The sequence below is a fragment of the Melanotaenia boesemani genome, chromosome 24, assembly GCF_017639745.1.
Source record: "Melanotaenia boesemani isolate fMelBoe1 chromosome 24, fMelBoe1.pri, whole genome shotgun sequence".
In the NCBI taxonomy this organism is placed as follows: Eukaryota; Metazoa; Chordata; class Actinopteri; order Atheriniformes; family Melanotaeniidae; genus Melanotaenia; species Melanotaenia boesemani.
This window is the reverse complement of record NC_055705.1, coordinates 23,872,888-23,897,805: the sequence shown is the minus strand read 5'-3', so window position 1 is coordinate 23,897,805 and position 24,918 is coordinate 23,872,888. Positions and strand designations below refer to the sequence as shown.

The window sequence follows — 24,918 nt, the reverse complement described above, 5'->3', positions numbered from 1 at the left end:
TTATATATATATATATATATATACATATATATGTATATATATGTGTGTATATATATACTGTATTTGCATGTGTGTATATATGTGTGTGTGTGTGTTCGTCTACCCCCCTCCTATTCAAATTAAGAGTTTAAGCTCATTAGTGGGGTCTTACATCATTACCTCTCCGATGGCTAATGAGTTAAAATCTATTTAGATTTATGTTGTCGTTAAATCTTCAAACACACACATACGTCACGAATCTAAAACCTGAAAGTATCTTCATACAAGCCCGTCCACACCTGTGTGGGAGCCTTTTATAGCAACACTGCATATTCAACACACTCCAATGATGCCTTTTGCCTTCAGTATGGAAATTAGAGGAGAAAGAGCTGAAATATAACTCAGAGCTGATGTATGGAGCCCTTATATGTCCAGTTTCCAGTCATGTTCAGGACCAGCTCATAATATTAATAATAATAATAATAATGGTAATAATAATAATAATTAGCTACACGATCATTAACTGGCTTTATTTGCAATTCTGAGTTTTGTATTGTAGCTGATGATTTAAATTTAGAAATGGAAAATAAGCTTTATGAATAAACTGTGGGATTGTGCAGTAGTGTGAAAAGAAGATGACCCACCTCTTTTTTTGTTTGGCTTCCAATCGGCCAGATTTTATTGTATTTTTAAAGTCGTGCTGAGCAGTAGATGTTCAAGATTTCTGAAGGTCTTTCAGAGGTTTTCTCTTTATAATTTTTAACTCATTTTATTCCAGTCCTTGTAACCAAACATTTATTTATTTATAACAGTTTCAAGTCTTATTTGACAATTTTGGCATTAATTCTGCGAGATGAAAAACTCTGCTGCAGTTATTAAAAAAATCAACCGTTTCTTTTCTTAGTTTCATCTGTAAAACCAGCAAAGATCAGAGAACAGCATCATTCTAGCAGCAAGTGTTCCCAAAGACCTGAACCAGGACCTAAGAGATGCATCTGGACCTTCAGCTGATCCATCTACTGCTGGCCGAAGCCTCATCAGAAATGGTCTCCATGGAAACGTGGCTGTGAAGAGGCCAGAAAACGGTAAGGTTTGCCACATGACACAAGAACTGAAGATCAGTGGAAACAGGTCTGATGGAAGGATGGATCCTCCCCAGAACAGGTCTAATCATGTATGTTAATATATATATATATATATATATATATATATAAATCTCTCTCTCTCTCTCTCTCTCTCTCTCTCTCTCTCTATATATATATATATATATATATATATATATATATTCACACACACACAATATATACATGTATATTATATACATATGTATCTGTATGTATGTATTTATTTATATTCATACATAATTAGAGCTGTTGAGGGTAGAGCTGGGCAGCTGCCAGAGGCGGGGACCCTGGCGGTCTGATCCTCGGCTGCAAAAGCTAGCTCTAGGGACGTGGAATGTCACCTCTCTGGCGGGGAAGGAGCCTGAGCTGGTGCGCGAGGTTGAGTGGTTCCGGCTAGATATAGTTGGACTCACCTCGATGCACGGCTTGGGCTCTGGAACCACTGTCCTCGAGAGGAGCTGGACCCTCTTCCATTCTGGAGTTGCTCCCGGTGAGAGGCGCCGAGCAGGTGTGGGCATGCTCATTGCCCCCCAACTTGGCGCCTGTACGTTGGGGTTTACCCCGGTGGACAAAAGGGTAGCCTCCCCCCGCCTTCGGGTGGGGGGACGGGTCCTGACTGTTGTTTGTGCTTATGCACCAAATAGTAGTTCAGAGTACCCACCCTTTTTGAAGTTCTTGGAGGGGGTGTTGGAGAGCACTCCTTCCGGGGACTCCCTCGTTCTGCTGGAGGACTTCAATGCTCAAGTGGGCAATGACAGCAAGACTTGGAGGGGCGTGATTGGGAGGAACGGCCCCCCTAATCTAAATCCGAGTGGTGTTTTGTTTTTGTGCTTGTCATGGATTGTCCATAACGAACACCTTGTTCAGGCATAAGGGTGTCCACATGTGCACTTGGCACCAGGACACTCTAGGCCGCAGTTCGATGATCGACTTTGTATTCGTATCATCGGACTTGCGGCTGCATGTTCTGCACACTCGGGTGAGGAGAGGGGCGGAGCTGTCAATTGATCACCACCTGGTGGTGAGTTGGCTCAGATGGTGGGGGAGGATGCCGGTCAGGCCTGGCAGACCCAAGCGTGTTGTGAGGGTCTGCTGGGAACGTCTGGCAGAGTCCCCTGTTAGAAAGAGTTTCAACTCCCATCTCCGGCTGAGTTTCAACCATGTCCCAGGTGAGGCGGGGGACATTGAGTCTGAGTGGGCTGTGTTTCATGTCTCTATTGTCGAGGCGGCCAGCCGCAGCTGTGGCCGTAAGGTCGTCGGTGCCTGTCGTGGCGGTAACCCCCAAACTCGTTGGTGGACACCGGCAGTAAGGGATACCATCAAGCTGAAGAAGGAGTCCTATCAGGCCTTTTTGGCCTGTGGGACTCCAGAGGCAGCTGATGGGTATCGGCGGGCTAAGCGGAGCGCAGCTTCAGCGGTCACTAAGGCAAAAACTCGGGCATGGAAGGAGTTTGTAGAGGCCATGGAGAATGACTTTCAGACGGCTTTGAGAAGGTTTTTGTCCACCATCCAGCTTCTCAGGAGGGGCAAGCAGTGCTGGACCAGCTTGTACGAGCTGTGTGGTCCCTGTACGACTGGTGTCAGAGCTTGGTCTGCATCACCAGCAGTAAATCTGAATCGTTTCCAGTGTGGGTTGGACTCTGCCAAGGCTGCCCTTTGTCACCGATTCTGTTCATAACCTTTATGGACAGAATTTCTAGGCGCAGCCAAGGTGTCGAGGGGATCCTGTCCAGTGGCCTCAGGATTGGGTCTCTGCTCTTTGCAGATGATTTGATTCTATTGGTTCAACGGGCCATGATCTTCAGCTCTCACTGGAGCAAGGTCCTGAGCCGGAGAAGGGTGGAGTGCTCTCTCCGGGTCTGCAATAGGGTCCTGCCCCAAGTGGAGGAGTTCACGTATCTCGGGGTCTTGTTCATGAGTGAGGGAAGGATGGAGCGGGAGATGGACAGGCGGATCGGTGCAGCGTCCGCAGTGATGCGGACTCTGCATCGGTCTGTCATGGTGACGAGCTGTGGGTAGTGACTGAAAGAACAAGATCGCGAGTCCAAGCAGCTGCAAATGTTTTCTGTGCAGGGTGGCCGGGCTCTCCCTTAGAGATAGGGTAAGAAGCTCGGTGATCCGGGAGGGGCTCAGAGTAGAGTCGCTGCTCCTCCACATCGAGAGGAGCCAGATGAGGTGGCTCGGGCATCTGGTTAGGATGCCTCCTGGACGCCTCCCTGCTGAGGTGTTCCGGGCACGTCCCACCGGAAAGAGGCCCCAGGGAAGACCCAGGACACACTGGATGGACTACATCTCTCGGCTGGCCTGGGAACACACACACACACACACACACATATATATATATATATATACACATATATATATACACTGGAGTGTCTGATTTCCAAACATGTATAAATGTATTATACACCACCTGCTTGTTTTATCAGATGGGGGAATATAATCCAGCATAAAGACAGATTTTTGACAGGTTTCCGCCTGATGAGACAGACGATCCTCCATCTTTGATATTTGGTGTAAAGCTGCTCTTCTTGCTGCTGCTTTGATAAAACACTAACTGGGGCAGTTCCAGTCTAATTAGAGCCTCAACTTCTAATTCCATATTAGCTGCTATAATTATCACGGAGAGATGTAGAGTACATATCAGCACGTGCTACAAGGAGGATTGTCTGGAATTTATTAAGTTGATCACATTTCTTAACTTTTAAATAAAATCCATCAGAGACGCTGACGTCTTCATTCTTTCTTTTCCTCCTTCTCTCATGTCTCCATACAAACCAGCTGCTCACGATAACCTTATAGGCAATAATTGGACATTTTCTCTCCCTCTCCCCCCTACAACCCCCTCTTCTTTCCCAGGAGCGCATGCGCAGTGGGCACAGTACTGGTCAGTCTGAGCAGCAGCTGTTCAGGGCTGGTGAAATTCCAACATGGCAGTGGCTGTGGTCAGTGTTTCCTGCGTTAACTTGGGATGGTTTCAGCTCGCGCGTAACCCGGCTTAACCTCGACACCGCATTCATCCGCAGAGCGCCTCATCGGGATCGATGCGACCCTAACTCCCCCACGTGAGAGGTCACCAAAAGGGGAAAGAAGAAGAAGCAAAAGAGGCAGCAAAATCTCCAGGTAAGGATCCGCTGCGTCTGCAGCCAGACGGAGCGGTCCGCGCACACGCCTGGGAATGATGCATGTACAGTTTGGGATTTGACAAGTTTGTCCTTTATTTGCAAAGGGTGCACGCGCGAGAATTTCCGCGTAAAAGCACGCTCCTGTTTTCCTTTGGAAGGAGCGCACCTGCGCCGCGTTAAATGATTGCAGCGGAGCGGGCACGGACCTGCGCGGTCCGTGCGCTGCGCTGTCCGCGCGCCCCGTAAACGAGGGAGGCTTTTTTTTTTTTTTTTTTTTTTTTTTTTTTAATAAAAAAAAAGGGAAAATGTCCAAGTTGCGTGCAGCCTGAGGCTCCTGCAGCTTCCGTGAGGCGGTAACAACAAGTTGGTTCTTCAGCAGCGACGCTGCTTTTATTTCTCATTTCTGGACATTTTTAGGCGAAATGAGCAGATTTAACTCCGCAGACTTGATCCGCACCAGTTGATTTTACACCCTTCCTCCTCCTCCTCCTCCTCCTCCTCCTCTCATCATCCCGGGCTCCACTTTCTAATGAGATGCATGTAGGTTAGATTTCTCTCCTATTGAGTTGCTCCTCCAAACACTTGCAGGCCCACTTTCTGCACGGCTTGAAATCCAGTAGCGCTGCAAAGCGAACAGGCTGTCTTTGCCATGTAAAGCTTTTCTCTTTGGCTTTTTGGTGCATAAATTAACCCCAGTGCTCTCATCTCTGCTTCCTTTTCCTTCCTCCAGCCCGACATGATCAGCAGCAGCAGCGTCTATGGTAAGGCTGATTTTACTTCCACAATTTGCTTTCACTTTTTTTCCCCCTAAAAATGTAAAAATCAGATTGTGCAGCAGGCGAAAAACACTCCTTAAAACTTTAAATTATCGTAATTTTCTTTTAGAAATTCAAATTATTAAAGTTATAAATACTGAGAATTTCATCTGTCATGTTTTATCTGCCATAAAATCTGGAATTAATTAATACTTGGTGTCTAAATTTTAAATTACAGATGCTCTAATTAGATTAGATTTTTTAAATAAAGACGTAATTTGTTAGAATATTGTTTCAGATGCAGGAGACATGGTGTGTGTGATAATATTGGAGGCCTCGGTTATTGCAAAGTAAAAAAAAAAAACCAAACGTTTGGATTTTTTTCTGCAGCTCTTCGTCTGTTTCTGCAGAATTTTCTTATTTATCAGAAGTTTGCTCAAAAAGGTTTTGTTTGTTGCCTGTAAAAGTGGTAAAAGTGACTTATATTTATTTATCTTTTGCTTTATTTTTGTAAAACTGATGCATTTGCTGCAGCATGGTCGCATGTTTTCTGCAGAACTAGGTGCAACAAGCCGCCGCCTTCATGTCTAAAACTTCCAGGTTTATTTTAGCAGCGGTTTTCCGGGATCCAACCTCTCACCTTTCTGATCCTGATCCCTCTCCGTACGCATTAATATGCTGCTTCCTCTTGTTTCTGCAGCACTTGAATCAGATGTGAAATGCAACCTGTGGTGTGGAAACGTTTGCATGTGTTTCAGTGTGACAGCAGTAATAACCCCCCCGTTATGCACATCTCTGTTAGACCCCCCAGCACAGCTAATAGGGGCCGAGAGAGGACGGATAATAGAGACAGAAGAAGAAAAAGTGTCTTTATTTATCTTAACCCGGAGTGAAATGAACAGAGAGAGCCGGGGTGCTGTGAGGGTGGCCGAGCGACTCCCAGCGGGGACGTATAAATAAATTATCCTGACACTTTCTATCACTCTGTAATGTTTACCATTAAAAGCTGTTTCACCGTCCCGGAGCGCCGGCGTGCCGTCCAGCCGGCCCCCGGGGGACTCGTGAGGAAGACAGAAGCACATCCAGTCATCTCTTAGTAAATATGTTAAGTGTTATCTTTTGTGCTGTGGGCTCGCCGAGCGGAGCAGGACCCCCATGGGAGCCCACCGATGCAAATACAACAAATCCCTGTCGGACCTGTTTGTCTGTTCACCCCCCCCATTGCCGTCGACGACAGAGCGTCAGCCCGTCTTGTCTCTCATCCATTTCACTCTTTGTCCACTTGCTTCGCTCCTCTCTGTCCCAGAAGACGGAGCCGGCTTTGTGTCAGCTGACTGTAGCCGGGCTGCGTCGTCTTTGTTCCCACCCCCACCTCCTCTTCCTCACTGATCCAACTTCCTTCTTTTTCCCAGAGATGGCGAGCAGCTGTTGGTAGCGCCGCTGCAGCCTGAGCTTCTCCACCAATTCCTGAAAATCCTTGACCCCGTGACCCCCCGTCCACCTCCTGCCTCGCCTTCCTCTGCACCACAGGCTGCTGCTTCTTTTCCAGATCAAGTCTTTTCAGGTGTAAATAAAAGTTTGAGCGGTCAGATCTAACAATCTGATTCCAGGTGATCCGACTGGACGACTCAGGTTTCATCATCATCCTCGGCAGATGATGGCGACGTCGGGGTCGGCTCAGGTCGCCGATCGAGTAGAAAAACCCGAACCAACCGCAGACCAGCGGCGGCGTGAAATCCATTTCCATGTTAGTTCTGCCGTTAAAGCGTCTTTGAACTCAAAACGTTTGAAGTCTCTTTTTATGTAATGAGTCACTTTAGTTGCTTTTAATCAAATCAAAGCAGCAGCTATTTTATATTTTCATTCCCTCCTCTTTGCAATCCGCTGCCTTGTTTCTGAATTTTAAGCAGACCCCCCTCACCTCGCCGTCCTCTCGCCACCCATGGCCCCGGATTCTCCGCCAGATAATAAAACGTTTGGTGTGTGGAAGCGTTAAATGTGCTGAGGACTTATTAAAACAGGAAACGGTGGAACATTTCAGGCCCGAACCTGCACGACGACGTGCAGCTCATCTTTACACGGAGCCCGTTTCTAATGAGGTTAAAGCCATGATGACATGCAGGAGCTGGCCTGTTATGGCGGCTGATGGAGGACGTCGCTGAGAGCTTTTTTTTAAATTCGGGTGACTGTCAGGTGTCCAGGGTGACCAGGGAGCTTCGCCATGACACCCCCGCCTCCCCCACCAGTCCGAGGTTCGCTTTAAAACGTCTTGATTAGCGACGAGCGGGAAAGTAACTTGGCGACGCTGCTGTTGGCTTTTTCTCTGCCTGCAAGGCGGCGAAGGTGTCGCAAACAATGGCCCGCTGGCTGGGAGGGAATGAGTGTGTGTTTGTGTGTTTGAGCTTGGAGGGCTGCCAGGGATGGACACAAAGGATGCTGAGTGGCTGGGCGTGTGGCTCAGCATCACTGAGCTTCCTCTGGCCTCTGGAGATGGATCCGGCTCTGCTGCTGCATCACTTTTCAGTAAAATTCTCCGTTTTATCCAGTAAAGGAGACAAATTCAGTCGGGTTGTAAATCACACGTTTGATATTTTTGCTGTAATTTGATTTCAGTTCGATCGAGACGATGTCACGTCCTGATTTAACACAATCATTTTCTTTCTCATCAAACCTCGAGAGGCAGCTAAAAGATGAAGAAACTGAGCTTTAAGATGCTCACATCATGGAAAAGAGACGTAAAACCAGCCTTATTATTTATTACTTCGTTGGTTTTATGTCTCCGGCGTCGATGCTGGATCGATGCTGATGGGTCGCTTCTTCAGACATCTTCCTTTTAGGAGAAAAAGTTAAGTCTGCGTTTCATCTGCACCATTTCTTTTAAATAACATCCAAATCTTCCTTTTTATTTTCATACTACAGAGTAAAGAGCATCCTGCGTTCTTCCTCGTTCATGTGGATGCTGCATCGGGATCATTTGTTCCAGCTCTAATCCTCAGGCCTCTTCCTGTAACCCTCAGGGTTTCTGAGCTTTTTTTGGCCGTCTAATACTTCAGATTTATCCTAAAAACTGTGTTGTCTCCATAATATAAAAATAACCATGATCTGCTGGTTATTTTTCCTTTAACCTGCTTTTTAAATTCACAGAAATCCTCAAATCTTAAGGGCATTTTGTTTTTCTGTGATTAAATGATGAAAAAGACAAAAATATGTAAAGAAATGTCCCCGCTGGTCATCCCACCTTTACACTTGGATCCAGCAAATGTTTCTGTGCTGTCAGATTGAAGCCATCAGGTCAGGTTTCACGTGGTCCATCCATGTGAGGTTGACGGACCATGACTGCTCATGGAGGGTTAAAAATCTAAAGCAAAACGTACGAACTGAATTTCCATTGCTGTAGTTTAACATCCATGCTGCCTCTGAACACCGTCTACAGAAATCCAAACCTTTTTATTTGAATAAAACAGCAAGAAAAGGAGCCGTTCAGGCCATACAAACGCCGACCCATCTTCCACGTTTCCACGGCGACGTTTAGAAACACGTCTCTGACACCATAAAAAAAGACACGAACTGGGAATGAGAGCAAACTCCGTGTGTGCAGCTAAAGGTGGTTTTAATAAATTTTCATCTTTTTTAGCCCAAGATGAGAAATTTGTTTCTGTTTGATCCGGATGTTGAATCGGATTCAGGATCAGGGGTCGATATGAGACCGCTCACAGCTGATTTAAGGCTAAAATAGGAAGGAATTAGAAAAACAGACTGAATGAGTTTTAAATCTTCACTTCATGGAAAAGAAAAAAAAGGCAAACGTGAACCTTCCTCCCATTTAGAGCCGCAAAACAAATATTTTTCCTCTTAAGTTAAAATAAAGATTTACAGTCTGATTTATGCCTAATGCTTCAAAGTCGGATCAATATTTTCAAACAGGACTGATGCCTATACGTCATTGATCGTTATTCTGATGTAATGATGAAACAGAACAGCAGTTTATTAAAATGGGGACATTTTCAGGACAAAGACTAGAACGGGACTCTGGTCCCAGTTCGGCTTTTATATGAATAACAGAACAATAAACTTAAACATAAAAAAACCGTATCACAGCGGAATAACACACACCAGTAAACCAGGAAACCAGCAAGACCAGGACACCAGGAAACCAGGAAACCAGTAAGACCAGGACACCAGGAAACCAGGAAACCAGTACAACCAGGAAACCAGTAAGACCAGGAAACCAGTAAGACCAGGACACCAGTAAGACCAGGACACCAGGAAACCAGTAAGACCAGGACACCAGGAAACCAGTAAGACCAGGACACCAGGAAACCAGTAAGACCAGGAAACCAGGAAACCAGTAAGACCAGGAAAACAGTAAGACCAGGACACCAGGAAACCAGTAAGACCAGGACACCAGTAAGACCGGGACACCAGGAAACCAGGAAACCAGTAAGACCAGGACACCGGTAAGACCAGGAAACCAGTAAGACCAGGACACCAGTAAGACCAGGACACCAGTAAGACCAGGAAACCAGTAAGACCAGGAAACCAGTAAGACCAGGACACCAGTAAGACCAGGAAACCAGTAAGACCAGTAAGATCAGGAAACCAGTAAGACCAGAAAACCAGTAAGACCAGTAAGATCAGGAAACCAGTAAGACCAGGACACCAGGAAACCAGTAAGACCAGGACACCGGTAAGACCAGGAAACCAGTAAGACCAAGACACCAGTAAGACCAGGACACCAGTAAGATCAGGAAACCAGGAAGACCAGGACACCAGTAAGACCAGGAAACCAGTAAGACCAGTAAGATCAGGAAACCAGTAAGACCAGGACACCAGTAAGACCAGTACACCAGTAAGACCAGGAAACCAGTAAGACCAGGACACCAGCAAGACCAGGACACCCAGTATAACCAGGACACCAGTAAGACCAGGACACCAGTAAGACCAGACAACCAGTAAGACCAGACAACCAGTAAGACCAGACAACCAGTAAGACCAGGACACCAGTAAGACCGGGACACCAGTAAGACCAGGAAACCAGTAAGACCAGACAACCAGGAAACCAGTAAGACCAGAAAACCAGCAAGACCAGGAAACCAGGAAGACCAGTAAGACCAGACAACCAGGAAGACCAGTAAGACCAGGAAACCAGGAAAACCAGGAAGACCAGTAAGACCAGACAACCAGGAAACCAGTAAGACCAGGAAACCAGGAAGACCAGTAAAACCAGACAGACCAGTAAGACCAGACAACCAGGAAGACCAGATAACCAGGAAACCAGTAAGACCAGTCCAGCTTCGCTGGTCTTGGAACCAGCATTTAACCTTTGATTTTAGTTGGAGCTTGTTTCCGGAAGCGTCTTCCAGAGCCGGAGAAAAGTCTGAACGTAGACTTGCCAACCAGGGACCTGGACCTGTTGCCCGGCGGGACCCGGACCTCCAGCTTATAGATGCTGGTTTCTTCTCGTTAAACGTCTCAGAGGCTCGTTCCTGAGATGTTGTTATTCTGGGTAAACGTCTAAAATTTGTGGTGTTTGTAGAAATAAACGTGGAGAAGCTGGACGAGCGACGACTTCCTGCCTCTTTATTTAAAGCAACGTGGATTTTTAGTTGTTGTGAAATTTCATGTGAATCTCTGAGTGTTCGGCTTGGTTGAGCTTTTCTAGGTTTCAGAGTGATTCTAGAAGCCAGAGCAGCAGAAACGAGGTGGATGAATGTGTGTGGTGATGAAGCCGGGCCTGCTGGGAAGGACGGCGTTGCTATGCATACGTGTGATCATGCTTTGGGTGCTTGCTGTGGGTGTGTGTTGGCCCACAGGAAGCAGGCGAGTGTTAGGATGTATGACTCTGCTGGCAGGACGGACACATGTGGTAGCTAGCTAATGATAGCACGCAGCGCATAATGAGATGCTGCTCTCCGTCTGTCTCCTACCTGGCATCATGCATTAACCATACAAGAGGAAGAGGAGGCGCGCATGGTATTGACTTTTGAGTGGGTGTCTGCTGGTCCGTTGCTGGTTTTGTTTAGCGCTCAGGGGTCAGCATGGCTGCAAGCGCCACACATTTATAACAAGTTTCTCTCTGCTTTTCTTCTTTCTGTTCTGCTGGGTTGGAAGGCGAGGATCTCTCCTCGTCCGCACCTCCTGAGCTCTGCTAAATGGTTGTAAATTGATTTTGGTTGTGATGCAATGTGTACACTTAACAAGCCAAATGGGTTGAGTTTGTGTGGTCTGGAGATTATTCTATTAATGTATTCCTCACACTGTAATCCACGATGTGTGGAGCGAAGGAGGGGCGCTGGCACCGCTCCATCTCCTTGCCCAGTAACATATATTTATCCTCTTCACTGCACAATCCTCTAGGCTGCTCACATCCCCCAGGGGGCCCAATGACATGCTTACTAATGTGTGCTTTGGAAACGGAGTGCTATTGTATCCCCTAAACCTCACAAAGCGCTGTATGATTTGTCCATTGTCGTTAAATCGCTTTGCTTGTGCCAAGTACTTGCATCTCACAGAGGCTTAATGCTTTGAGGGTTTCAGGGACAGTTTCGAGTTCCTCTTTTGTTGATTTCGGGGAAAAGTGCCAAGACTGCTGTGCTGAATATTGTTTTGAGTATGCAGGAGGGAGGGGAAGGAAGGCGCTGCCAAGCGACTGCATTGAGCCCCGTGAATGGGCCATTCATATTTAGGAGAATCACCCAGATGCCATATTGTTGGCTCAACACTGCTAAATATTCTCCAACAAGGATGGGATTGTAACAGGTTTCTGAGCGTAGAAAAGGACGTTGGGGAAATAAAAAAAGTCTGAATTTGCTCAGAAAGGGTTAAAGTAAAGCGACTGGTTCAGCAGCATCAACGTTTAGACTAGAAAAATAAGCTTAGTTTTTTTATTTGATTTAGTTTTAAACTTTTATGACTGAATTTTGTTTTAGTGTCAGTTTCAATGAATCAAATGGAAAGAGAGAAAAAATCTGAATATTTTAAGTTTCCCTTGCATTTCTGTCATTATGCCATCGGGTTATATTTCCCATCCGACCTTCGTTGTTTACGTTGGCCCGATTATGGCGCGTTTACATGAATTATCTGGAGTTATCAGATTATTCATGTATGTCATGTAAACAGCATAATCTAATTAACACAAGCACATTTATCCCCAATACTCTGAAGGCTCCGCGTGTACACCCGTATATTTGATTTATTTCTGACAGAGCCGGCTCTAGACTTCATTGGGCCTTAAGCAGAATAAGTTTTGGGGCCCCTTCATGCCATGAACAACGTTTATGGGTAGATGTGACACCGTAAGTCTGGTATATTGTAGTGGGAAGTAACAATGATTGATAAATTACTGCAGTGTATAAGTACGATGTTCACATGTGCATTTGGGATAATTTCCGCTAGCTCAGGGGGCCAAAGTTTAGAAGTAAAAATAAGGGACGCCAACCACAGCTCCCGAGGGCCACCACCACCCCGGCCCGCCTCCCGTGTGTGTGTGTGTGGGGGGGGGGGGACCATAGCAGTGGTGTTTTATTTCGTGCCAGTGTTTTTAGTAAAAAGCAGTTAATTACACTTAAAGCTTGAAATGCTTCATTACCAATGAACACACTGATTGTTGTGCAACATTATTAAAGTTCTGTTAAATAGGCTCCATAAAGCTGTAATAACATGCATCCCTGTTTAAAGAGGAAAATACACAACAAAATACCACACAATCACATAAGTTAACGAGTTACTGGTTAATCTGCCACAGCAGCACCATTTTAAAATATAAACTAAATACGCTGAGAACTTAATGCAACTTTAAAAGTTATATTTTAGAAATAAACATTTTATTTCACTTTTCTTTAAATGGACATAATATTTATGACGGCTGATATTACTGTATATTAAATAAATGATCATTCATTCGACTTTAAAAAGTCCGGACATGGATCGATCATGACGCGACGTCCACACCGGAGCAGTTTTCAGGATGAAGAACTGGGACACTGAGCTCTGGTCTTCTTCGTGCCTCCAGTGTTGCTCCCCTGATGCGTGACGTCAGACCGCCCACCACGCCACTGGAACGCCACCGAAGTGAGCGGAACAAAAGAAAATCATGGCGTCAAGCAGCTAAAGTTGGAGTAACGAAGTAAAATGTTCAAGTTAGCTCCCACATTAGCAACTAAAGCTAAGCTCAGAGGCACCGACATGTTCAACAAACATCGGATGTTTAGGAAACAACAGGAAGTTACGACTTACGAACCTGAAAGAAGTTTGATAACAGATTGAAAAATGTCGACCATGGTCTATGTTTTTTCAGTGTATTTATGTCACACACCAACCTGGTCTGTAGCTGTAGAGCAAGGATCAGCATAGCTCAGCTGTTCCAGGAAGAAAATGTTAAACCAGCTGAGCAGGTTTGAATCTTTGCTGTTTGTTCCACAGTTTTTACCCAGAACAGGAAAAAGTCCCCAAGAAATCAAGTTTGATTCTTATTTGTTTCCATTTTTTAAATTTAAGTCTGATTAATAGTTCATTATAAACAATAATTAATTTAATTCAGTTTACAGACGCAGTCCATTTAAATCCTGTTCACTGTAGTCCAATTAAAATCCAGTTATAATCCAGTTAAAATCCAGTTATAATCCAGTTAAAATCCAGTTATAATCCAGTTAAAATCCAGTTATAATCCAGTTAAAATCCAGTTAAAATCCAGTTATAATCCAGTTAAAATCCAGTTATAATCCAGTTAAAATCCAGTTATAATCCAGTTAAAATCCAGTTATAATTCAGTTAAACTCCAGTTAGAATCCAATTAAAATCCAGTTAAAATCCAGTTATAATCCAGTTAAAATCCAGTTATAATCCAGTTATAATCCAGTTAAAATCCAGTTATAATCCAGTTATAATTCAGTTAAACTCCAGTTATAATCCAGTTATAATTCAGTTAAACTCCAGTTATAATCCAGTTATAATCCAGTTAAAATCCAGTAAAAATCCAGTTATAATTCAGTTAAAATCCAGTAAAAATCCAGTTATAATTCAGTTAAACTCCAGTTATAATCCAGTTAAAATCCAGTTATAATTCAGTTAAAATCCAGTTATAATCCAGTTAAAATCCAGTTATAATCCAGTTATAATCCAGTGAAAATCCAGTGAAAATCCAGTTATAATCCAGGTAAAATCCAGTTATAATCCAGTGAAAATCCAGTTATAATCCAGTTATAATCCAGTTAAAATCCAGTTATAATCCAGTTATAATAACTTATAAGAACTGTTCATATTCACCAGTTCGTAAAAATAATGACCCAGCCAAGAAAACCTCCATCAGAACCAGGACCATCTGCCTGGACCGGTTTTGGGTCACGATAAGCAGGGATGGTAAAGACTAACGGATATGAACACAGCGGCCATTTTGAATTTTGCACCGCGGCTGATTCAGTGAAGAAACACAAGCAGACTTTATTGAAGGAAGAAAAAAAGAGAACGAGCGATAAAACAAAAGTCTAGTTTAGATGTTTAATGTTTGTACAGGTGGAAGAAGATGACGCTGGATTAGCTGTCGATCACTCATCTTTAACATGGCCGCTGTGGTTTCCTTCAAGTTTGTCGCTTTAAATAAAGAAGCCGCCGCTCATGCTACCATCTTAGCTTTAGCATGCTTAGCTTAGCGTGGATTCCAGGATGGTCGACGTGCAAATGTTGCTTTAAATTAGTTGTTTTCACACTGACTGGATCTTCTCTGTCAGAATGTTTTTGTCTTGTGTTTTATTGGCTGATGAAAGCAAAGTTTTTATCTTGCATCAGGTTTTATCTCTACGAATTATTAGTTGATGAAATTAAGGCTGCTTGTATTGTGTTCAGAATGATGTTTTGTCTTTAAGAAATTAATTAATGTGCATTGAGAAGGTCCCAACAGCAGCAGCTTCAAACTGAATTTAGTTTTCACCGACTGCAGCTGCAACATCTGTTTTAAAATGATATTTCTGGGAGGTATTTAAGTCTTTCTTCCATTGATTGAAAGCTGATTGAACAGAAAGCAGGTGAGATCTGACCCCATGCCTGCAGAGGTGGGTCACCAGAGTCTTCCTCGCTGCTCCCTAAAAACAAGGCAGTGGAGTCAGCCTTTATCCTTGAAGCAGCAGAGTCTTCTGCTCCAACACCTGGTCTAAAACGTTGTCTTTTGTGTTGAGCATGCACCGAGTATTAATCATGCTGGATCTGCGCCTGAGAGGCTGATCAAATTTATTGTTTGGCTGCACGGGACAGTAATGGGTGTTTAATTACTCAATAAAAGGCCTTTTATAGATTCCCAGGCCTCCTGTGTGTTGAGCAAATGGTATTGATCTGTCTCCGGGCTGCAACACGATAGCCTGTGAAGGAGAATTAAAGCTGTTAGCCTGCTAGCATTTTCTCATTCATTAGTTGCATTAGCCAGAGGGTGGTTAAGATGTAGCATCACTGTTAATCCCAAAGTCGCACGGGATGTTGTGCCTCGTGTTGTAAAGCCCTCTGCAGCCAGTCTGGATTAGATATGCCGTGAATAACAGTATGTTATTATTTAAAACTGTGTTGTCAGTGCAGTTTTTCCAGGGATCCTACCAGATGAGGATCCGCCGGACTAAAGCCGTGAGCTGTACGAGCTGGGCTACCCTCAGTCTGCATGTTTAATCCCACCACTTCCCAGCCTCCTAATCTGTAATCTGACAGCTCCCCCTCCTCTTTCTCCTTTGAGGCCTAAGTCTGGATCTACCCCACTCATCTCAGGAATAACCCTCACAAGCAGGAAGAGTGGAGTAAAAAGATGTGTGTGTGTGTGTGTGTGTGATTCTGTCCGTGTTTCCACTCACGCCTACATGCGCTCGTATGCCGGCCAGCATGGTGTCCACTTTCTCTGTTTTGGCTTAAATGCATCTGCCTTGCATCCGTTGTTCTTTTATGTTCAGAGCATATCGCTTCCTCTGTGAAGCAGCCCCACTCCTCTTAATGCACGGTGAAACACTGCAGCATCTCCCTTGATGTGTCTATATCAAATGAATGTGGGCTATTACAGACGTGCTGGAGTCAGTTGGGTGGCTTTGTGGACTAAAAAAAGAGCCTGCAAGGGACCATGAAAGAGACATTGTCCAGTGCAGACCATACAGTTCTTTTGTAGATAAATGGATTTTCATGCTTATCAAGCGGGACAGTGACATGAGTGAAAACTGTGGAGAATGTGGAATTATTCCCTCTATTTGACCGTACACACGGATAACTGTAGTTTCAAGTGTGTGTGGTCTTTCATTGTCCTGCAGCAAGTTCTTTTATTCAGATGCCACATTCAATTCAAAACAATCTAGCGTGCAGTGTTAATGTGGGATGTGTGGAGAGCTGCATCTCTCCCTGAATTCTCTCAAACATCAGACTCTACAATGAGCTTATATCTGTGGATTGTCACCAATACAGCAGATGGTTTTAGTTATTAGCATGCATTTTGTAATGGTCAAGCTAGCATAGTGACACATTTAAGTTGGTTTTATTTGCAGCTTTCTAAGACATCAGGTCTAGAAAGTCTTTATATTTCTGTATGTTCAGTACAAAACAACATTTAGAAGGACCAACATTTTCCATCCACTTTTTCTTCTGTAGAAGTAGCAGGTCAAACATGTGTTAGCGGTTAGCAACCTATGATGGCTACATTTACTTTGCTAATCCGTGTTAATAAGATTATTCTTTGTGTTTATTTGAAAAGCAGAAAAACTTCTCAACTTTCATCCTTTTTAAACCAAATGCCTGGTAGAGCAACACTTTCTTTAACTTGTCCCGGTCAGTTTTGTCTTTATCTATCTAGTAGCTTAGCAGGAGCTTGGTGGCTCAGACGTGTGTCCACAGATCCAAGGCCTATGTTTATACGTTCAAAACAATTTTAACACCATTTTTAATGAATCCTGAAATGAGTAGCAAGTCAAACTTGTGCTAGCTGTTTGCCACTTATGATGGCTACAGATTTATTTAGCATTAGCCTGTTAACCTGAATTAGCATATCATTTATTTAAATGACAAAATCTCCTCAGCAGACATGGTCTTGTTGAAGTAACATGTTTTCTTAACTAATTATTCTTTTCTTCCATGTTTGTGTTAGTTTCACGAGAGAAATTTGGCTGAAAAAAGTCACAGGCTCTAATAATTTGTAAATTGAGAATTTACCCACGTTGTAATGGAAACATGGGTTACATGCGTCCACGTATCCAAGCCTGCCCACACATTAAACCCTGTTCACATGCTGCTGCCTGTGGGGCGCGAATGAGAAGCGATGTGTGCTCGATGCCGAGCCAGTGATCTAGGTAATCTGCCTGTGCTGTGGGACAGGTCTATTGGTCCACAAATCAATTGGCTTCATGTCCGTACCATTAGGCTAACATGGCGTGGCTGAGAGCAGCAAACAGGCTGTTTAATTCCCCTGGACACCATCCAGGTGGACACTCCTCCTCCAGCTTCGTCCTGACCCCCCCCAGCTTTTATTTTCTCCCTCCACCCCTCGTTCTATCGTCCTCTTACACTCCTTCCTCCTCTCCACTTCAGTCAATGCAGCAACTCTCGGTGGACGAGTGCTTACAGGAATATTGCTTGGAGGGGTTGCATGTGTATATGCGTGTAAAAAGGAGAGATTTTGGCCAATGAACCCTTGTTGTGCTCTGTCCTCCAGTACTGTGTCTATACTGAGTAAGTGATCCCTTGGGAAGCAGAACACACATCCAGCATCCTTCCCTATCTCTCTGTACAGCTTCCATCTCCCATCACTCTGTTTGTCTCAGTCTTTGTCTCCGTGTGTCTGTTTCTGTCTGTTTTCTTACACGGGCAGAAAAAAAGTACCGTAATGAGGAGGGCTGGTGAAAAAACAGCCTTTTCCATGATTCCTTGATGATTGACTTTCCAAACCAACCAGCCTGTACAGGCTCTGCTAATGATTTAGCTTGTAAACGGTGTAAATTCATCCACCTCGCCTCAGCCTGAGCTGGAGTGTCCTGACAGACGAATGTTGTTGGCAGCATCGCACTCGCTTCCCGCGCAGCGTTGCAGGCCGACTGATGAGATAAAGAAGCCTGCAGCATGTCTGAGAAATTCACAGCAACTAACAACCTGATGAGCGGCTGCGCTAAAGTTGTCATTAAGCCAAGACGGGGAGGCGGGGATGGAGGGGGACTTGGCAGGCTCGGGTAAATCTGGGCCCTGACGAAGTCTAACAGGTAGGCTGCATAAGAGATTGAACCTGTATTTACAGGAGCAGCGTTATTTGAACTTTGGCTGGCCGGTAACGCGTTGGGAAGGACGCAGTGTAGAAATCCGTACTCAGGTTTCAGATTCCCTTGTTGTGCCAGAACATTTTTACTGTTGCTAGGAGACGCTGCAGCCCTTGGACACATCTGGTCAGCTGTTAGTACAAGTTGTTGACAAGCGCCGGGGCATGATGTTGTTTACACAATGAAGCGTTTATAGGCTGAATGTCAATCAGCTTCAGTTGCAGGAAGCGTGCAGGTTGCTGTTTGATTAGTAGGTGTTCACCAAGTTATGAAAAACTAAAGGTGAAGAAGAGGTTCAGGCACATTTTCCTGGCCTGAAAGAAGCTGGTTTACTTTATGAGCAGAAAATACTACAACTCCAAAATGGAAATGTCATAGCAGGAATTTCTGGCTCTTCTTAGTTCCTCAGCCTTGACTCATTTCCCCTGTGGGACCCGAGCGGAGGAATGACATTCATCTCAGCGCCGGCCAGCAGTCACTCCTTATCTTATGTCCCAACTCATCTCTTTATAAATACACTCTGCACCTCTTCCACCTGATCAGATCCCTTCTTCTTTTCAGTCCTGCGTACGGTCATGAAAAGTGAATTTTTGTAGGCGTACACAAAGGTAGCTCACAGCAAACAGTTTAGTAAAATACGATGCTCTGCTAATGCATGAGGATACTTACAGGTTTACACACACCAGCATCCAAGCTGTTGCCAAGCTTTTGGATTTTCTTCCTCCTAAACCTGAAGAAAAATACAGAGTTCTGTTTATATCTGGTTCTCAGCTGCTTCCTCCAGTCTGGCTGCTCCTCTTCACCCACTTAACAAACGTTAGTACGAATCTTTAACCTGCTAACACACAAATCTGTGTGTTGAATGAAGGTACTTTTGTAGCCAAATGCAATTAAATAAATCTGGATTTTAAACCTCTAAACTTAGAAAGTGGCCTTAAGAACATAAAAAGATGTTTGTTTTTTAACATAATTTAAAAAGCAGTAAAATAAACTAAACGTCTGGATGAAAATAAAAACAGGAAAAACACTGACTGTCTAATTTGAGAAATTTATAACAAACGAGGCAAAATTTAAAAGCATTTAGATTTTTGTTCTATCCTCCTTTTCTTTTTCAGCTCATCCTAAGTTTATTTATTTATTTTGCGTCTGACCAATTTATTTCTTGATTCAGATGAACCTGCAAGAAATGTTTTTTTATTTAAAAATTTCATATAAATTATATAATATAATAAAATGGATTTTTATAATAATAACCAATTTTCATAAAGCTAAGTCTTACTTTTACACCAGCTAGCATCAGCTATGCATAATTTCTGAGTTGCTCAGTTTGTTTTTATTCTAAATTTATTTATGTGCTACTTCATTTATTTTAATGTTATAATCTGAAATGATCCCACAGTTTGACATAAATTGAGATGGTCTGATTTTATTTAGCTAAGTTAGCAGTGTTGCTAAAAATTAGCTTGAACAATGGTCCGCTTAAAGACATTAGGGTTTAATTATAATTAGGGCTTGTTAAATGTTTGTTATATATCAGTCATAAAATAAACTGTGTTCCCATCCCCACATTTACAGGTTGTAAAGCTTGACTTTAATTTCAATTAGTATAAGTTTCACTTGTGTAGCTAACAGAAGGTTAGCCTGAATGACGATTAGCTTAAATAAGGATGTAATATCAAGATTTTCAAATAAAAACTGTCAACTTTTCTTTCTTAAATATATGTGCACTACTCCCAACCATATGCATGAAAAGCCTGACTTTAGGTTTGTACCACCTCCTCTTGTTTAGCTAAAATTAGCACAGTTGCTAAAGCTTAGCTTGAACAACAGTTAGCCTAAATAAAAGTGTAACATAATTCTGATATTTCTAGCACCTGTTAAATTCTTATTTATGTCTTCATGTCCCAGTTAATTTAATTTCTGTTAAATACATCATTAAAGTTAAAGAGGTTGTTCTGTTTGCAGTAGCAGCTGGACACGGCTTTGTTTACCTGAGCGTTTCTTTATTATCACTGCCAGCAAAGCGAACACCGGTTCTCATTTTAGCCTAAAAAATCAGCAGGCGGCAGATAAGCTGACGCCGTGCACGTGAAGAGCCTGCTGCATGTTCATCAGCCCTGAATGTGATTACAGCTATCGATCTGCAGACGATGACATGATGCCGCTGGATGTCACCTAAGGAGAGCGCATGTGTGGCGTGCATGAGGAATACTGAATATAAAAAGGAGGAAGAGGATGGATGGTCCATATGCCGGTGTCCGTGCGTGCACGCTCCTGCCTGTGTGTGCGTGTTGAAGCCAGATCCAGTGTGGTAACGTGAGATCAGACGTAGCCTGTTAGCTGGAGCCTTACATCTGCTGTCAGCCACTCGCTCTAACTCTGTTAAGGACGTTATTGATTGCTCATTATTACCCCGTTCCCTGAAAGATGAGCGTCCCCTATGATCACATTAAATCTCTCCCTTGTCCAATTCTCCCGAGATGCCTTCTGCTCATCGGTGCCCATCAAATTTCTCCTCCGAGATCTGATATCAAGCAGCTTGAAGTTCTTTATTGTCTGGTTCTCGTTGCGACTTGTTTGATTTACTCCTTCTTGTTCTGTTTTTGAACCAGACACGGTTTAGCTAATTGATGTCTTTACTCTGTGGAATGAAAATCATTTATTTGTTTTCTTTTCATTTTTGCTTCAGGATTTCATGTTAACTGTGTGATCAGTGTTTATTGACTTGATGCTGAACAAGAAAGCCCTAAAATGTCGTTTATCAGCCGGAGCCGGGATATTTTTGGAAAATAACGGCCTCATTCAAAACCAAATTTGTTTTTGCTGACACATTCCTCCCTCCCCTCCCCCGTTTAGTTTCATGCCCTCTCTCGTGCCTCAGGTTGTCATTTTTGCTGACTATAAACAGTTGTTGAAGGTGTCACACGTCCGCCAGCCCCTGTAAAGTTTGGGACTGTTGAAATCCAGCCCTCAGCGAGAGGCCATCTCATCGGCCTCCGTCCCCATGAATAATGCAGGGCTATCGACTGTGTCAGTTGAGTGCGAGGAGACGTGGCGGCAGCCAGCTTTATATTCAGCTGCTGGAGCTGACTGGATGCCCTCACTTTGAGACAAACTGCCGGCAGACTGCTCTGACTGGAGCAGACAGGACCTGAATCTGCTCGTACGAGATGAGAACTGCTGTCGTCGTGAAGGCCTGTACGTCCCACGGAGACCAGACTTCCTCTCAGAGTGGGCTCGCAGCAGAAATGTTCGTAAATCCGACTTGTGCATTCAAACATTTCTGTGTGTACGTCCTCCAGCCAACTGCTGCAGAGTTCTAGTCAGAATCTTCTGCCCCCCCGACACGACCAGTTCAGTCTCGATGCCACGGATCGATGTTCCTATCGATCCGCTGTTTGACTGTTTAGACAACCTGTGTGAATTCCAGCATAATGCGAAGGCACGGTGGGTTTAAAGATGTCTTCTCTAACTTGTGTCCACAAACCTCCGGCAGCTTAAACTCGTGTCATACCTGCACACAGCTTCCATCTGAACCTGCAGGAAGGCGAGCATGACGGGCTGCTGGGACGCGTGGGTCCACATGGCTTCCCTTCCTCCACATCTCCACCAATATCACTGTTTCCTCTTTATTCTCACTTTATTAATAAACTCTGATATAAAGTTCAAGATCAGGACAGCATAAAGTCGACCAGAAGAAGAAAACAGAATTTATTACTAACAGAACTTTGTAGAAATAACACACAGACCAACAGTGACCAAACCTTTTCTCATCTCATCGTTCTCTCAAGTCTTGGCTTTCAGGAGAAAAAATATTGTTATTGAAACAAACACACAACAGAAACTATTTCCATGTTTCCACTTTTTCCTCATTTCCAGTTATTCCTGCTACTATTTACCTGCTATCCTCACTAAACCAACTCCAGCTCAGCTGCTTTGTGGCGCCACCGTGCATCAGAAACGTCTTCTTGGCTTTATTCCAGCCATAGAGGAGCATTATTTTTCTTCTTTTCAGACACACATAGAACTTTCTGCTCACTGGTTGATCTTTGGCTGCTCCTGATTGGACGTTACCGTCAATCTAAGCTCTCTGATTGGTGGAAAGTCTGACAGGAAGTGGCTTCATCATCATGTCCAGGTCTAAATAGAGGTCTCTTAGCAACATAGTAGTGATGGTGATGTTTTTATGATGAAATGTGATAAATAATGCTGTTATCATGGATCATTGTGGATTTACCAGATAGAATCTCTGAATAAAACTACATTTAGTGGCTGGATTGTAAACCTCCTGGACGGATAGAAATGCTGGAAAACTTCTGTAGATCAACACACCACCGCTGCTGGTGGAGGAGGAGGTGGAGCTCAGGGGTGCTGAATATCGAGCAGATTTTATGGGTTAATTAGTCTCTGAAATCTTCATGACTGAACATGAACACAGACGGTGTCTTTTTGTATTTGAGGAAACTTTCTGGTGCTCTTGTCTTTGCAAAGTTATCGACGGTTTGTAATTTTGAGCATTTAGTATGATTTTTAAAACTGATTAAAGGAGAGAAGGCTGACTTTTGCCAGAATCTATATGAGCTGTGCGAGATCAGACCCTTCGCTCATGGACCGTGAAGGATCCTGCAGGTTCCAGTCTGGGGTAGAGGTTATCCCAGCCAGAGCGTCCTCAGTAATTCACACATGCAGACGGACATATGCAGCGTTGCACGTGCATCACTCAGGGCGGCGTTAATCTCTACCAACTGCTGCTGAACTCTAATCTCACCTGCTTGCCAAGTGGTTGATGTACTGCAAAATTAGTCTTAACAGGTTGTTGAGGCTTTAAAATCTTCTTATTTATTAGCTTATAAAACCAGTTTAGTCTGTTGTCTTTAACTGGTGTCAATGGAGACTTTCAGCTTGTTTTTATTGTGCTTTTTTGGGAGTAAGGAGTCAAAAAAGTCCAACTATGACTAAAGATTTGGTTTTAAGAGGCTGTTTTTACAGTGTAATTACTATCTGGCAGCGAGGAAGCCGTTGTTAGAGGCAGCAGAACCACAGAGCTGTGGTCCATCTTCTGAGCGGCGCCGCACACCCCCAACCCGAACACATCCAAACAAACAAACAGCGAGACTCATGCAGCTCGGAGCAGACGGACATAAATGCATCCACAGATGGTGGCACTCCGGCACTCATTCCTGGGCTGTCTACGTGCCAGCTACGGCAGCACACACACCGACACACACAGACGCAGCCTGGCGGCAGCAAACACAGTGATGCATCGTTGAGCATCGGCTGGTTTTTCTCTAACTGCTGAAGGGAAATCAGTGTGGTGTTAAGTAACCATTCATGTGCAGCCGAGACCACACACAAACAAACATGGCACCTACACTTCTAAAAATACATGTGTATGGAGCAAGGACAGGGTCGAAAATAAGTACAGGCCCAAATCTAAAAAAATCTGCAAGTCAGAAAATACATGTCAGTTTTACACCAAAAATGAAACATTTCTCCCACATTTAAAAACCTACTGAAGACCCAGCCAGACTGCGCTGATCCCCAACCAATCACAGCCACCGGAGGGCGGAGATTTTCACTCTACACAATCAAACTTTGTCATGTGGAAAAATGGCCGCTACAACTCCCGAAAGGTGAGTGAGTTTGTTTGTGGAGATGAAAACCACGTCTCTGGCATCGGCTAGTCCTGCTGAAGGTTCTTAAACAGTTTATTTATCCATAAACGAGCCTCCTGTAGGACCTGGGCCAGTCGGGCCGGCCTCGGTCTGACAGTTATGGCTGTATTTTGGTCGCTCTCTGTGATTGGTTAGTGATTAGAGGAGTCTGATTGGTGCTTGAGCGGGTGTGCAACATGTGGAACAAATGTTCTATTTAAATTTTAATTTTCAGAAATGTACTTTCTGACTTGTTTTTTCAGAAAGGGAGAATTAATCCTTTTTATCCTTCCAAATATGAAGAGACTTCTGTCCCTATTTTAGCTCCATGCATTTATTTCCCTGGTCAGGATTTGTGTGCATACCGTCTCCACCAGCCATCACAGACTTGTTAATACAGCTCTAGTGTCACTTTTTCATTCTAATGACAAACATCTCTCACTCAGATTGTGATATATTCATTTGTTGATGCATTGTTAATGTTTCCACTCTGGTTCAGAGCATGCTGTGTGGGTAATCGCCCACTCCGGGCTGCTGTTTGTGATGTGGATCTTTCTGAGGATTGTGTTTGAATAATGAGGGAGGCTGGAGCGTTCTTTTGTGCAGAGTGTCTCAGCGCTGCTGCTGTAAATGACCTCTGAATAGTTGTTTTGGATTAGCCATCAAAGTCTTCTCTCCAAGTGGCCAATAGGTAGGTACTTCCAGAAATGAGTCACTTGAAAATGATCATTGCCGCCGTTGCCGTATAAGATAATGGATAACCATTACACTCCATTTTCCTCAGCTCCTCACCCACACAACGCCTGCTCTTGAAATATGATGCATCCACTGTGCTTAGTGAGCACTTAATGTCCAAAAGCACCGTGTTTGTTGAGATTTACAACTGCGCCGGTTGGAGGGGTGTAGAAGAAAGAGTGCGTCGTCGGCGTATAATGTTGTTCACTCAATAATTATCTCATTTTATTTACGAAGACAGACAGCTTTAGACGAGGTTAGAGGCTTCCTCTCTATTATCTCCACCTGCC

The 24,918-nt window shown here is 43.9% G+C and overlaps 1 protein-coding gene across 2 annotated transcripts in view; it reads left to right on the top strand.

Annotated features, from left to right (window-relative positions):
- The first annotated feature begins 1,042 nt into the window (after positions 1-1,042).
- The window catches only part of LOC121635905 (fidgetin-like), a 53,749-nt gene continuing 29,873 nt past the window's right edge, over positions 1,043-24,918 (top strand). Inside the window, exons 1-3 of one of the 2 annotated variants that reach the window (XM_041979313.1) lie at positions 1,043-1,064; positions 3,963-4,226; positions 4,959-4,989. In XM_041979313.1, the coding sequence (XP_041835247.1) occupies positions 4,965-4,989 (25 nt within the window). In that variant the 5' untranslated portion in view covers positions 1,043-1,064; positions 3,963-4,226; positions 4,959-4,964. Of the gene's footprint in view, positions 1,065-3,962; positions 4,227-4,921; positions 4,990-24,918 lie in introns of those variants that run through there. The other variant, XM_041979314.1, reaches the window with a different exon arrangement.